Genomic DNA, 13535 nt, shown 5'->3' on the forward strand with positions numbered 1-13535 from the left:
CCCCATCAGAGGCCTCTGTATCAAGGGGACTGGTCCATTGAGAAACCCCAGGGCCGGCAATTCAGCTTGGGCCCGGCACCCCCTTGGCCATGGCCAAGGGTCAGGGATACACAGGGGCCCAGGGAGCTCCTATCCATCCACTTGCTCCATGGTCAGGTGCCAGACCTGGCTGACACCTTCACAGCCACAGTGCCCATGATTGCAGGTCACACGGGAGATTGCGGCCCCTCAGCCCTGCCTGTCCAGGCCTCCACTGCCCACCTTGGACTGTCCAGACTTCTGCCTGGCATTTCCTTTTAGTGCTGATTTTGCCAGCACAGGGCTCCCTGGCTGACTGGGGTCTGGATGCCCAGAGGGGCGGAAGGGATCCCGGGGTCCTGCCAGGGATCACTTCCCTTTTCCGAGAAGTGCTGGCACCAAAGCAACGCCAAGGTTTCGTTTCTGGGGCTGTGTGGGAGGAGGAAACTTAGCAGGGCTCTGACAGCTGCAGAAAGTCAATTTCGGATCTGTGTCCCAGCCTCTCTCTTCCTGGGGAGCCGGGCCAGCCTCAGTTGTAGGTGAGGAGGCCAGGAGAGGCAGTGTTGAAGGGCGCCTCGCCACCACGTGGGCATGACTGGCACCCCACAGCCCTCAGGGGGGCCTGGCCTTGAGCAAAGCAGTCAAAGTGCAGACCCAGATGGGGTACAACATGAGGCTCCCGGGAGGGCAGCGGCGCCAGAGGGAGGCCAGAACCGGCGGGCCGTGGTGGGGGCATTCTGGCCGAGGCCACGTGCCACCAAGGCCGCAGTACATTCACGAGCCTGGTTCTTTCCACGATGGTTTCTGGGTTGTGCATAGCCCCGAGGAAAGTCCCTGAAGGATGGACACTGTTCAGAACTTGAGCGAGTGGTTAAATTGTAAAGATAGTAAGGATGAGCGGAGTTGGGGGCTAGCCCAGCAGAGAACAGCCAGAGCCTCCTGGGTATGGGGCGGTGGGTGAAGGGGAGGGGAGAAACCCAGGCCTGTCCCAGAGCGGGCAGCCTGGAGGAGGCCAGGAGAGGGTTTTGGGGGTCGTGCATTCCACACGGTCTTAGGCAGCCTGTCCCCTCTGCTCCAGCGCCAAGCTGTCCACATGGCCAACAGTGCTAGCCGCAGAGGAGTTGGGGGTCCTGCCGGTGGGTACAGCCTCATCCGGGCCTCAAGAGGCCCTGGGAAGAGGAGTCCCCTCGCTCAGGCCCCAGCCCCCAGCCCACAGACTCTGCAGACGGGGCTGGTTCTGCTGAGAACAGATCCTGCTCCAGCAGAGGAGGGTCCTGTAGACACGGGGGACCCACAAAGCTCAGCACGAGTGGCATAGACCCTTGGGGACGGCACAGCTTGGGGCAGCTCCCAGCCCTGAGGAGTGGAACAGTGGGACAGCGGCTCTGCGGCCGGCCCACCCCAGGTCCCACAGGCACCACATCCAGATGGGCGCCCTGCCTTGGCGCACACGTGTGATTGCTTGGCCCTGAGTGCCTGAGGAGGGGCTGCAGCCCTGGGGGCCAGTCCAGGCAGGGTGGGATGGGCCCAACCTGTGGGAAGGGGCCTGAACACCCCCCGCCAGATCCCACCTCAGAGCCGGGAGAGGCCCCTGTGTAGACACAAAGCCTGAGGAACTGAAATGGATTCTGCTGGCCTCCCTCCCCCAGGGAGGGGCCAGACCGGCAGGGCTGGGGGAACCTGGAGGGGCAGGGCCCCACTCGGATCCTGACGGAGCTCCAGGTTTGTGGGGCAGGAGGTGGGGGCACCCAGACATAGAGAAGAGAGCCTAGGGGCTGGAGTGGCCTCAAGGAGAGGACAGGGGATCTGCGTATTTTGTCCCATCCAGCGCCCCAAGCCGAGTGGCCCAGCGGAGCCCCACAGAGCCCGAGGGGCAGCATGCAGGGCTGGGCCAGGGCTGCAGGTGGGCATTCCAAAGGGGATCCAGGCCTCACAGCCAGAGCTCTGGAATTCTGCTGGGTCTCTGAAACATGGGGATTCTCTGAAATCTGACTGTGGGGGCGCCCCAGGGTCCAGGAAAGCTACCCTTCACAGTGTGCTGTGTCCTGGGCCTCTCCTGTGGCCTGCACCCTGCGCCCACAGCCAGGTCCTGGATGCAGTCTGGACCCAGCCCCCCACCCCCATGGGCCTCAACCACCAGGAGGAATGTCCAGGCTGGCCCTCAGCAGCTCCCTAATCTGTGAGGCACAGCACTCATGCTCTGGCATCTGCATAAGGTCCCTCCCTTTCTGGGCCTCAGTTTCCCCAAGGGCAACCTGGGCAAGAGCCCTTCCCTGGTGGCGCTGGGGCTGGGGCATGTGCACATGTCCAACCCAGGACGGCAGCTGGCAGCGCCCAGCAGCCAAGGCTGGGCTAGCCCTGGCTGACAGGGTGGGAAGGGGTGCCTGTGGGGTGCCCAGGCTTGTGCAGTCAAGCTGAGACAGAAGGGGTGCGTGGCCGTCGGGTGGCCACCTGCTCCCCTTGTCTGTCTCCTCTCTGTCTTTTCCCTCTTGCCCTGCAGGGCAGGCTCTGTGAGGGGAGCTCAGCCCTCCACCCTGGCTTGCATATGCCACGTGGGCTAGCACATACCAGCCCCCCAGACCCTGACCTCGGGGCCCAGCCTCTGGCCCCAGCCCCAGTCCACTCGCCCCGCCGGCCCCGCTGCACACAGGCATGGGCTCCCCCTACACCAAGTGGGGCCCTCTCCCTGCTGACCCGTCACTCTTGTCAGAGCCAGGCCTCCCACCCCCAGGCAGGAGAGGAGCTGTCACCTGTGGCAACAGCTTCTGCGTCCCTCAAACCCACCAGTGGTCACCCCCACAGACCTGTCCATCCACTGCCAGAGCGGCCAGCGCCACCTGCACAGGCGTCACTGGACGGGGGCCCAGGGCCCAGAGGCCTCGGGTGGGCTGGCAGAGCCTCTGACCAGCGGTGATTCTGAGGAGGGCCTGGGCTGGAGGGCAGCATTTCCCAAACTGCCTCCATGGCAGGCCTTTGCTGACAGCGGGGGCTGAGCTCCCCTTCCAGGGGCAGACCTCGGGAAACACTGTCCTCTGGGCTGCTCTTAAGACACAGACACTCAGCCTGCAGTCAGGTGGCCAGTGGCCTTGGGGGAGCCTCTCAGCCTCTCCGCACCTCTGCTTCCCCATCTGTGGAGCTCACGGAGTTGATAAATGTGAGAACTCAGGACCCCGCTTGTGGTGCTGGCATGCGCTCAAGACCGCACGCGCTCACCAAGGCTGCAAGCCTTTCCCCACCTGTCCTGACCACTTCCCTCCTGACTTTGCACAAGCACTGCCCTTCGTCCCACTCCAAGAGCCCCTGTGCCTTCCCAGGGCCTGACTCAGGGTCCCACACAAGGACAAGCTCAGTGAGTGATTACCGTATGGCCTGGTGGGTGGACGGATGGAAGGACAGATGGATGGACAGATGGGTGGATGCAGGAGTGCCCAAATGAGCCCAGCACACTCAGCTGGCAAGGAGGGGAGCTGGGATCACTACATGTGGGTAGCTGTCACCAGAGTGGGGTGCAGGGGCCTGAACTTGTCCTCAACCCTCTCTGACGGCTCCCCCATGGAGCTCCAGCCCATGGCCTGGGGTTGCTGCCTGAGGGCTCCATTCCTGGGAGGGGGCAGGGTAAGCTAAGGAGAACCCCAGCCGGCCAGGGTGGCCTCTGGGCAGGCTGGTCAGCCCAGGGCCGTGGGAACAGGTGGGCTGTCTCCCGACAGTCCCCCAACTCCTCTGAGGCATCTGCCTACAGTGAGTGGGGCCACCCCTGGAAATTCCTGGCTCTCCATAGCAGCTCCTCAGGACGTGTTCCAGGCCCAGGCCAGCCACAAACCCCACTGACTCCGTGAATGGCCGAGACTGAACCAGGAGCCCCCTCAGCGCCTCCGCCTGTCATTTTCCTTCAGCATCACTTTCCAAAACTTCCTGTCTCTGCTCCTGCCTGTGGGCTCAGGACACTTTGTCTGACAATGTGGTCCCGAGGGCCATTAGCAAGTTCATGAGCAGGCAGGGGTCTGCGTGCTTCGCAGACAGGCATGTGGCCAGACACCTGGGCTGTGGAACAGAAGGACAGGTCTCTGGAGACTCCAGGCCATGTGTCTGGGCCCTGCTGGACCCAAATGGCCTCCTTGCAGGCTCAGCAGGTGCCCTACTGCCCCACCCTGGGGACCAACCAAACAAAGGACCCCATGGGGGCTATAGGGCACACCATCTCCACCAGGCCTGCCCTTCACACAGTGGCCTGGTGCCCACATTTCCACACCTGGACTTGGCCGTGACCTCCACCTACCACCTTGCCCTACACCTGTCAGGCCTGGACGACCACTGGAGCATTTTTTGACCACACCCACCCCAGTTCTCTACACCTGAAGTGCCCTCCACGTCCTCTACCTGGCAAAGCCCTCGTCCTTCAGGACCTCTTTCAGCCATCTGTGGGCTTCACAGATCCCTCCATGCACACGTCTGCCTCAGTGACCTGAGCAATGGTCCTCTGCTCTTCCCACCCTGATGGGGCCTCCCTGAAAACAAGGCCACAGAGATGCTTTTGAGGCCACCCCCTAAGCCTCTAGACTAGTGGTGGGAAGGCCAACCCCTGAGCCCAGCTCCCTGCTCCTCTCCCACATGCCCCTGATGGTGAGGCCTGCGGCCCACTCCCCTGGGCAAAGAATGGGGGGCAAAAAGGCCAAGAGCCACACCACACGCCAAACCCTCCAGCCTGGGAGGGAAGAGCCTGGGCCCCTCACGCTGCTGGCTCCCCACAGGAGACCCAGAGGGGGCTCCCCAGCAGCTAGAGGCTCCATCTCCCAGAACTCCCTTCTCCCGCCCCAGACCACCCAGCCCAACAAACATAAAAACCCATTATATACAAAACAATTTAATTGAAATACCATATAAAAAAATATGATCTCCAGACATCTCACTCTTGAGCTGAGAGAAACCCCCAGCTGCGATGTCTACACACCCGGATCATAGGAACACAGCTGCTAAAATAAATTAAAGGCTTGAGACTCTGTCCCCCCTACCCCCCAGCTTTCAGAGCCAACAAGCAGACTGTACAAGGTCAATAATTTAAAACCCGCCCCCTAGGGCACAGAGCCTTGAAGTGGCGGCATCACCAACTCCCTTTAAATTAGCCACTGTACAAGTCCATCTTCCGACAGACACAGGTGGGGGCCTGGGTCCACAGCACTCTCCGCCCCCCGGGCCTGGGGGAGGTGGGGCTGCTGGGAGGCAGGAACCCCAACAAATAAATTAACAATAAATAGCCCTCTGCGGAAGTCACACCATAAATAACAGACGTCCGCACGCACACAGTGTGCATGCGGGCAGCAGAGGCCTGAACGTTGCATTGCTTGTGCATGGACACGCCCAGACGAAGACTGAGAGACCAGGGCGGGTCGGGGAGGTGTCCCCGGGGAGATGAGGCCACAGGACATGGGAGTGCTCCGGGTCCAACACTGTCACACAGGGAGGCGCTGAGGGCCGGCAGGGCTGCCTCCTGGAGCACAGGAGAGGGACAGTCTTGGGTCTAAGCACCCGCCCAAGGCAGGTGGAACCTCACTGGAGGGGAGCGTCTTTGGACGACAGAGCTTGAGAAACCAAGTCCGTGAGAGCAGCGTTCGAAAAGGCACTCAAAGCAAAGGAAACAGCCCAGTGCCCGAGGCAAAGGTCACCAGGGGTCAGAGATCACTGCTTTCGCAAGGAGCAGGCAGCCAAGCAGAGTCGTCTGCGGTCTCTCGCAGAGCTGGGCTGGGGAAGGCGGTCCTTCTGGCTCCCACAAGCCAGGCCAGGCCCGGCCTCACAAGCTCTCGCTGCTGGAGGTGGTGCTGGCCCCGTCCTCCGCGTCCAGGGCACAGAGCCGCAGGTCGCAGCTCTCCGGGGTGCCCCCGTCTGCTCCCAGCATCCAAGGGTGGGCGCAGATCTGGTCCAGCGAGGGCCGCTCTGAGGGCCGCAGGGACAGACACCACTGAATGAGCTGCTGACACTCTGAGGGGAAGGAGAGAGGGTCAGAAAGGGCCGGCTCCGCTGCCCGCCCCACACCGCGGGCAGGCCCAGTGCCCCCACACACCTGGGGAGACCCTCCTCCGGAAAAAGAGGCGGCCCCGAAGAATCTCCTCGTCCTGCTCAAAGGGAATGTCCCCACACACCATGTCGTACAGCAGCACGCCCAGAGACCACACGGTGGCCGAGCGCCCGTGGTAGCGGTGGTAGCGGATCCACTCCGGTGGGCTGTACACTCGGGTGCCTGTGGGACACGTGAAGATCAGGACGCCACTAAGGGACCAGCGCCCCATAAAGCTGGTACCAAACACAAACACCAACACAGTGTTCCCGGCTAATCATCTCCACAGCCGGAGCTGGAGGAGGGAGCCGCCTCCAATTCCTGCTGGTCATCACCCTGGAAAAACGCCGGGGCGTGGCCTCCCCAGGGCCGCCGGCCCGCCCCGCCCCCCAGCTGGCCCCGCAGCGACGGAACGGGTCACATGAGCTAGAGCTCGGGTTTCACAACAAACAGATGTGAGGTGAGGATACGCAGAGGGCGGGGAAGGGAGAACCCGGGAGAGAAAAGAAAGGAGGGAGGAGGGAGGAGGAACGTGGGAGGAGGGAGGAGGCGGCGCGCGGGCGGGGAGCCCCGGCTTCCCCGCGCTCCGCAATGCGGGGATTTCTGCCGCGGCGCCCCCAGCTCTGCACGCACGCACGCAGCGCCCGCCCCCACGCAGGGGGAGGCCCGCGGTAGCGCCGGCTGCGACATCGCGGGGGTCCAGGCACTCCCGGCGCCGACCCCACCGCCCTCCACCCGCGGTCGCACCCCGACACAACCGGAGGGGGCAGTCTCGAGCCCTCCCCTCGCCCCCACGCCACGATCCGGCTTGCGATCCCGGGCTCTGCCCTCCCCAAGGCAGCGCGTGGCCCACGCCCCCCACGCGAGCGTGCCCCAGGCGCGGCGCGCGCGTCCTCCAACAGTCCCAGCTCCTCCGTGGGTCCTCCGCTCCCCACGGACGTTACCGGCCGCCGCTGGACCGCTCCGCCACCCCGCCCGTGCTCACCGTCAAAGTCGGTGTAGACCGTGTCCTTGAGCAGGGCGCCCGAGCCGAAGTCAATGAGCTTGAGCTCGCCCGAGCGCAGGTCCACGAGCAGGTTCTCGTCCTTGATGTCGCGGTGCACGACCCCGCAGCCGTGGCAGTGGCGCACGGCGGCTAGCACCTGCGCGAAGAAGCGGCGCGCCAGGGGCTCATCGAGCGCGCCGCGCTCCGTGATGAAGTCGAAGAGGTCCTGGGCCGGCTCGGGCCGCTCGAGCACCAGCAGGAAGCCGTCGGGCCGCTCAAACCAGTCCAGCAGGCGGATGACGCCGCGCGCGCCGCCCGCCGCGCCCACCTTGCGCAGCAGCACCACCTCGAGGGGCACGGCCGCGCCGCCCTGGGGGACACTGCGGTCAGCGCGCACAAGCCGGCAGGCGGCCCCCCGACCCCGGCCGATAGTGCCCGCCGCCCGCCCGGCCACCCGCACTTACGATGCTGCCCCACTCGGTCACCCGCTCCTTCACCACGTGCTTCACAGCCACCTGGAGGGGGGGGACGCGAGTGGTCAGGCCCTGCGAGGCTGCGACGACGCGCGCAGTGGGCGAGAATCCCGGGTCCGCCCGGCTGCCCGACTCACCGGGAGCCCGTCGGCGATGCGGCTGCCCGCGTAAACCGTGCCGAAGCCGCCGCTGCCCAGCACGGCGCCGACTTGGTACACCTTCTCGAAGCTCTCCTTGTCCGCCTTGGCTGTGGGGACCGCGGGCGGGGTTGGTGCGGCCCGGCGCGCCCTGGCCCCCGACGCCGCCCGACCCCCAAATCCTGACTGCCGAGACCCCGGACTCGCCCCCGGCCCCCAGATCTCAGCCACCGATCTCCCGGTCCCCGAGACCCCCGTTGCGCCCCCGGCCCCCAGATCTCAGCCCCTGATCCCCCGACCCCAGGACCCCCGACGCCCCCGCCCCGCGCGCACCTGGCTGCAGGATCTTCACCGGGAGGTGGTCCACGCCGCCCGGCCCGCAGAGGTGCGCCAGGGAGCCGAACTTGGAAAGCAGCATCGCGGGCGGCGGCGGGAGCGGACTCGCGGCCTCCGGGCTCTGCGCCGCCTCTCGCCGCCCGGCTCCCCGCGCGGCCGCGGACACGGGAGGGCGGCCTCCCCGGACCGCGCGGAGCCCCGAGCTCAGGACGGCGGGCGGCGGGCGGGCACGCCGGGAGCACCGGCCCTCGAGGCTCCAAGAGCGCTCGGGCGAGGCCGTCGGCGCGGCGCGGCGCGGCGCAGTGGCCCGGCCAAGCCCGCGCGGACCGCGTGGACGCGCCGCAGGACAAGCCGCTCACACGCCGCGGCCGCCTCGCCCCGGGGTTTTGGGCCGCGGCCGCCCGTATCCCTCCGCGGGGGCGGGGCTAGTCGAGACCCCGCCCCCTTCCTCTGGGGTCCGCGTGTCCGAGTGGCCCCGGGGAGCCCGCGCGAGCCGCCGAGGGACGGCGGGAGGCCGAGTGCCCCGGCCGGGGCGGGCGGAGGCCGGTGGACGAGGGTCGCGGAGAGCCGCCCGGGACTAGCTCGCTGTGCTGGAGCCGCGGAGGTGCACGGCGCGGCGTAGCCCCTCCTCTGCTCGCAGACGCCCCGCGCATGCGCAGCTTCTGCGCGGGCGGTGGCCGAGGCGTCGGGGCGGGGCCGCGGGAGCCAATGGGCGCGGGCTTCCCGGAGGGCGCCGGGGCCCAGCCAATGGCGGCGAGCGCGGGGCGGGGACTCGTGGGCCCCGCCCCAGGCCGCGCCGGGAAGGTCACCGGTTACACGCGCGCCTTCCCAGCAGGTCCGAAGTGGGCGTCTGGAGCTGGGTGCTGGCACGGGGTCCCGGGGGCGGGAGTCCAGGAGGCCACCCCCGGACCTGCGTGTGCGCGTGCGTCTCCGGCCGTCCGCACCCCAGGGCGCAGGTGACCCGGCGCGGGGAGGCGGCACCGCCCCCTTGGGGACCCCGCTCGGCGGCAGCGTCCCGGGACTCAGAGCCCCGGCGCGGGCGGGGGGCCGACCCTGCCCACCCCTGGGCCGCCGTTCTGACCTGGCTTGACCTCACGCCCGCAGCCCGAAGTCCTTCCCTGATCACGCCTCCCCTCCCGGAACCTTTGCCCTGCTGTCCTGGTGCTGGAGCGCCCTCGCCTGCTCTCCACCCACTTGGCTGCCGTCCAGGCCCAGCTCCTGTCCACCTCCACCAAGGAGTCCACCTTCACCGCTACAGTCAGGCCCTGAGCTAGCTCGAGTCCACATGGCCCTGGTCTGGCCCTGAGCCTGCCCTCAGTCTCCTGTAGTACGCAGACTCACCTGTGTGGCCGATCCAACCCAACGTGTTGCCGACCTCAACCCAAGGTCACTGGCCTGAGCAGCTCAGGACTGTGAGGTGCGAGCAGCCCTCTGCCAGCCCCGAGGGCTGAGCCCTGGGCGTCCACTGTCTCTCACATCAGTCCCAGAGAGGGCTGAGGGAGCCAAAAGGCCATGGTGCTGATCCTTCTGGCATTGCAGGTGCTCCTGGTGGCCTGTGGAGGCCAGGCCAGGATCTAACCATTGCAGCCACATCCCTGGGCCTGTCTGGGGTTGCCTTCATGTGTGACCCCCAAGCATGCACACTCACCTGCCTCAGAGGCCTGGGCTGGCCTGCTGGCCCTCAGCACACCCAACCTCCCCCAAGTCACACCCCTTCACTGCCACTGTCACTGTCCCAGGACAGAAAGTGGACCCTCCACTGGTGCTGCTCTTAGGTTCTTGCCTTACTGGAGCTCTGTCCACCACCCTCCTGCAGTGTGGGTCCATGAGGACAGGGCCAGGGCTGGCAGGTTAATCATGGGTCCTAGCCCACTGCAGGGATCCCAATGGGGTCAGATCCAAGATAGGATGCTGGAGCCCACCCCTTCAGCGGAATCCACACAGCACCTGCAAAGGAGGAGGGGCTGTTTTCCACTTGTAGGTCCTTCCAGAAGGCCAGCAGGGGGTCCTCAGAGCCTGCCCTCTCCCAGACAGTGGGTGTCTTCAGGTCAGGCTGTTAAGGTTCCTGACCTTACAGCGTGTCCTGGAGCTGGGAAGGATGGGCGTGCTGGAGAGTGTTCCGGGTCTAGATGGTGAGCACATCAAGATGTGGCTCTGAGGGCAGATCCGACTCAGCTAAGAGGGGCTGAGGTCCTCAGTGGCCTCCCCAGTGGGCCCCTCAGCCCGGTGTGTAAATCTCCAGGTCAGTCCTCCTCGGGTGTCTTGGCCCGTGTGCCCAGCTGGTCCCTGGCCTTAGGGGTAGCCTTGGGAGGCCCACGTCCTGGGGGAGGGCACCCCCCTTCGCCCCACCAGCTCCTGAATCTGATCCGATGACCTTGAGTCTCCCCAAACTCAGAGTAGTGTGCACGCACTCCTTCAGAAAGTGGCAGGGTGTGTGTCCCACTGTCAACAGCTCCTCCTTTCCCAGCCCTGGAGGTAGGCTGGGCCATCTGTGGAGGCCTCCAAGGGCTCTGGGAGTGGGGGGTGTCCCCCTCCTGATCTGGGAGTGGAGGACGGAGCAGAAGGCAGCCTTTTTCCTGTGGGGAGGATTTCCCTAGAGCCCCAGTCTCTCCCAGACTCTTGTAGCTGTGCCATTGTGAGAGCCTGTGTGTCTGTGCATGTCCTGCATTGACTGTGTGCTCCACGAGGGGTCAGAATGGACCTGGACCCCCCCACTAGGGGCTGTCCTACTTTGGGGGTCTCTTTCAGGCTCCATCCAGCCCAAGGAGGCTGAGCAGGAGGCCTGCTGTCTCTGCCTGTGCGGCCACCCAGCCCCGTGTCCACGCTGGCCTTGGGGGCCCCCAGCACTCCAGACGACCCTGCCCAGGGTGCGAGACTCAGGCAGGGTGCCACATGTCGCAGTCTGCCCCTACCCTGCAGGTGGGCACAGCTCACCCCATTTCTGAGCTTGGCACAGTGAGGCTCTGAGGGGTCCTCCCAGCTGTGGAGCCCCTGCCCTCCTTGTATGGGGGTGGGGGCTGCAAAGCTGAATTTGAAACCCAAGAGTCTTTTGCCCTTCTTCCCTGGGCATGGCCTGTGGTAAGTGACCCCAGGCCACCCCTTCTCTGCAAGTCTGACCCACCCACCCCCAGCCACGTCCCCAGCAGTACAGGATGCCAGTCCCTGCCTGTTTTTTCCTGGTTCCTGGAAGGCCCATCCGGTGGACCTTAAAAATAGCTCTGGGACCCACAGGCAGGCCCAGCCCAGGTCAACACCTCCACGGGCAGCAGAGCTGGGGCTGCTCCTGCAAACAGCAAGGAGAGGCCACCAGGAGGAGGGCTCAGCTGGGGTTGAGATGCCAGGTCCTTGTCCTGCTGCCCCACTGACTGTCCTTTGGCCTTTCACCACCCCTCTGGGTACCCGAGGCTCAGGCCAGCATGGCGCGGGCACCTCTGGGCATTGTGCTGTCCTGCTGAGAGGAGTACCCTCACGCCAGGGCCAGGGGCCTCTTCAAGTTCCTGTCCTCTCAAGGCAGATGTTTCCCAAATGGGGAGCAGAGCAGATCCTCCCAGAAGGGCCGAACCCCCACCCCACCCCTGCCCTGCACAGCTAGCCACACCAGGGCACCCCATCCTGCTGGGAGGAAGGGTGCCTTGTTTCCATGGTGACTGGAGCCAGGCTGGCCTCCCCAGATTAGGGAGGAAGAAGAGAGTGGACAGATGGTGGCCTGGACCACTCACCCTCTATCTCCAATACTTACACACGTGTGTGCATGTGTACACACGCACCCTTCACAGACACACAGAGACCATCAGACACTTACAGACACTCCCGCAGAGCTGGGGCATCACTGCCAGGAACAGGGGTGGGCACATACTCAGGGGCATGCTCCCACAGTCCCCTGGCTTCCTGGGCCTCTGCCTGTCCTGCTGAGCCCCCTCAGGCCTGTCCTGGGCCCTCTTCCCTGTGTCCACCCCAGTCCCCATGCCAAAGACCAAGGCCTTTTCACTCAGCCCTTTTCCAGGGGTAGCTTGACCCTGTCCTAGTCGTCTTGGTGCACCCCAACCCAGGCCATGTCTGGGGGACCCCCACCCATCCTAGCCCCTCGCCCTTCCTGCTCCCCCCCTCATCTCAGCCCCTCTCCATGCGCCCTCAGCCTGCCAGGTCTTCCCAACTCCTACTGTCAGCACGTCACTGTCCTGCCTCCAATCCTCCAAGGCTGCCCTGGGCCATCAGGGTCAATCCCAGTGACTCGGCCCGCAGCCACAGCCGTCACCCTGAGTCTCCTCGGGCCTCTGCTCCCACTGTAGGAACTCCTGGCCCTCCGAGGTCTGCCCCTCTCCAGTCCAGCAGCCTGGCTCGTATGCTCCCAGACAATGCCCAGCTTGGCACTGGCACCCACCTCTGCCCTGACCCCATGCCAAGCCCTGGGAGCTCTGTGACCCTGGTCCAGCCTGCATGCAACAGAGCACAGGCACCCCTGTACCCCTCCAGGGCCCGTACAGGGCCACAGCCTGGCCGAGGCAGGGAGGGGCCTTCCCTCTGACCTCCACTCGCCTCCGTTGCAGCCTCTCACCCGTCAGGGAGGAGAGCCAGCAGAGCTGGGCCAAGATTTTGCAACATTCACCAAAGGCTACCTAGGGTGGGGCCTGGGCTAGGTGGGGCACAAATAGCTGGAGCCAGTGGGCAGCGACCTGTATGAACTCTGGCCTCCCTGCCCAGGAGGCCCCAGCCTGGCCTGCCCGAGGCCAAGGCTGGCTTGTGTTCGAGAGCTGCTGTTCCCTCTCGGCACCCCATCTTCTGCCCCTGTAGAGCCTTCACCCCACGAGCCACCTGCAGCCTGGCAATGGCCACCTGGACTCCTGGCCAAGAAGGCCCAGAAAAACCAAAGAAGATGCCATGGGAGCATCCAGACCTAACCCGGGGAGAAGCTGGGAGCTTTGCGGAGCTGACCACAAAGGCAGCTGGACTGGAGCCCCCAAACCCAGCCTTGGTGTGGCAGTGATGGGAACGTGACCACCTACCCTATCAGGATCTGTCTGGGCCTGCAGAGGTCCTGACCTCACCCAGGGCCTCTGGCCTGGAATCGGGGCCAGGCTGCCCCAGGCGGTGGGCACAGTGTGTGCCCTGGACCAGCTCCCCAGATACTCTTCTGTGGCCTCACACCCCCTTTGCCATCTCCCCCTCCCCTGTTCCTTCTCCCTGCGGTGCCTTCTCCCACCTTCTCTTAGGACCATCCTCTAACCTAGCCTCAGTACCCCTAGCCTGGGCCCCCCCGACCTCCTGGCCAAAGCCTCACTCTGCCACTGACCCACAGAGCCATGGGCACGTCCCTGACCTCTCCCAGGCTAAGTCTCCCTGTCCGTGGACTCTGGTCGCCCCTGCAGCTGGGAGGAGGATCCCATGTGGTGTCTGTGAGTGCTTCTTGCCACACAGTAGGTGCCCCCTAGACGTGGCGGTGGGGGCTCTGGCTGTCCTTCTGGGCACAGCCCCCAGAGTTCAGCGATAGAATCTGAGGGGCTCCCTGGGAGGGGGAGGGCTGGGGCAGGGCTCATCAG

General features: G+C 65.3%; 1 protein-coding gene across 1 annotated transcript; it reads right to left on the reverse strand.

The window, feature by feature from the left end:
• Nucleotides 1-4863: 4863 nt before the first annotated feature.
• Nucleotides 4864-8625, reverse strand: PIM3 (Pim-3 proto-oncogene, serine/threonine kinase). Its single transcript, XM_044777444.2, has 6 exons — nucleotides 7996-8625; nucleotides 7663-7772; nucleotides 7517-7567; nucleotides 7053-7422; nucleotides 6074-6250; nucleotides 4864-5991 (listed from the first exon to the last, which is right to left on the reverse strand). Exons 1-6 carry the CDS (start codon nucleotides 8078-8080, stop codon nucleotides 5804-5806), a joined length of 981 nt encoding a protein of 326 aa, XP_044633379.1. The 5' UTR covers nucleotides 8081-8625; the 3' UTR covers nucleotides 4864-5803.
• Between the last annotated feature and the right edge of the window lie 4910 nt (nucleotides 8626-13535).

Source organism: Equus asinus, chromosome 4 (assembly GCF_041296235.1).
Source record: "Equus asinus isolate D_3611 breed Donkey chromosome 4, EquAss-T2T_v2, whole genome shotgun sequence".
In the NCBI taxonomy this organism is placed as follows: domain Eukaryota; kingdom Metazoa; phylum Chordata; class Mammalia; order Perissodactyla; family Equidae; genus Equus; species Equus asinus.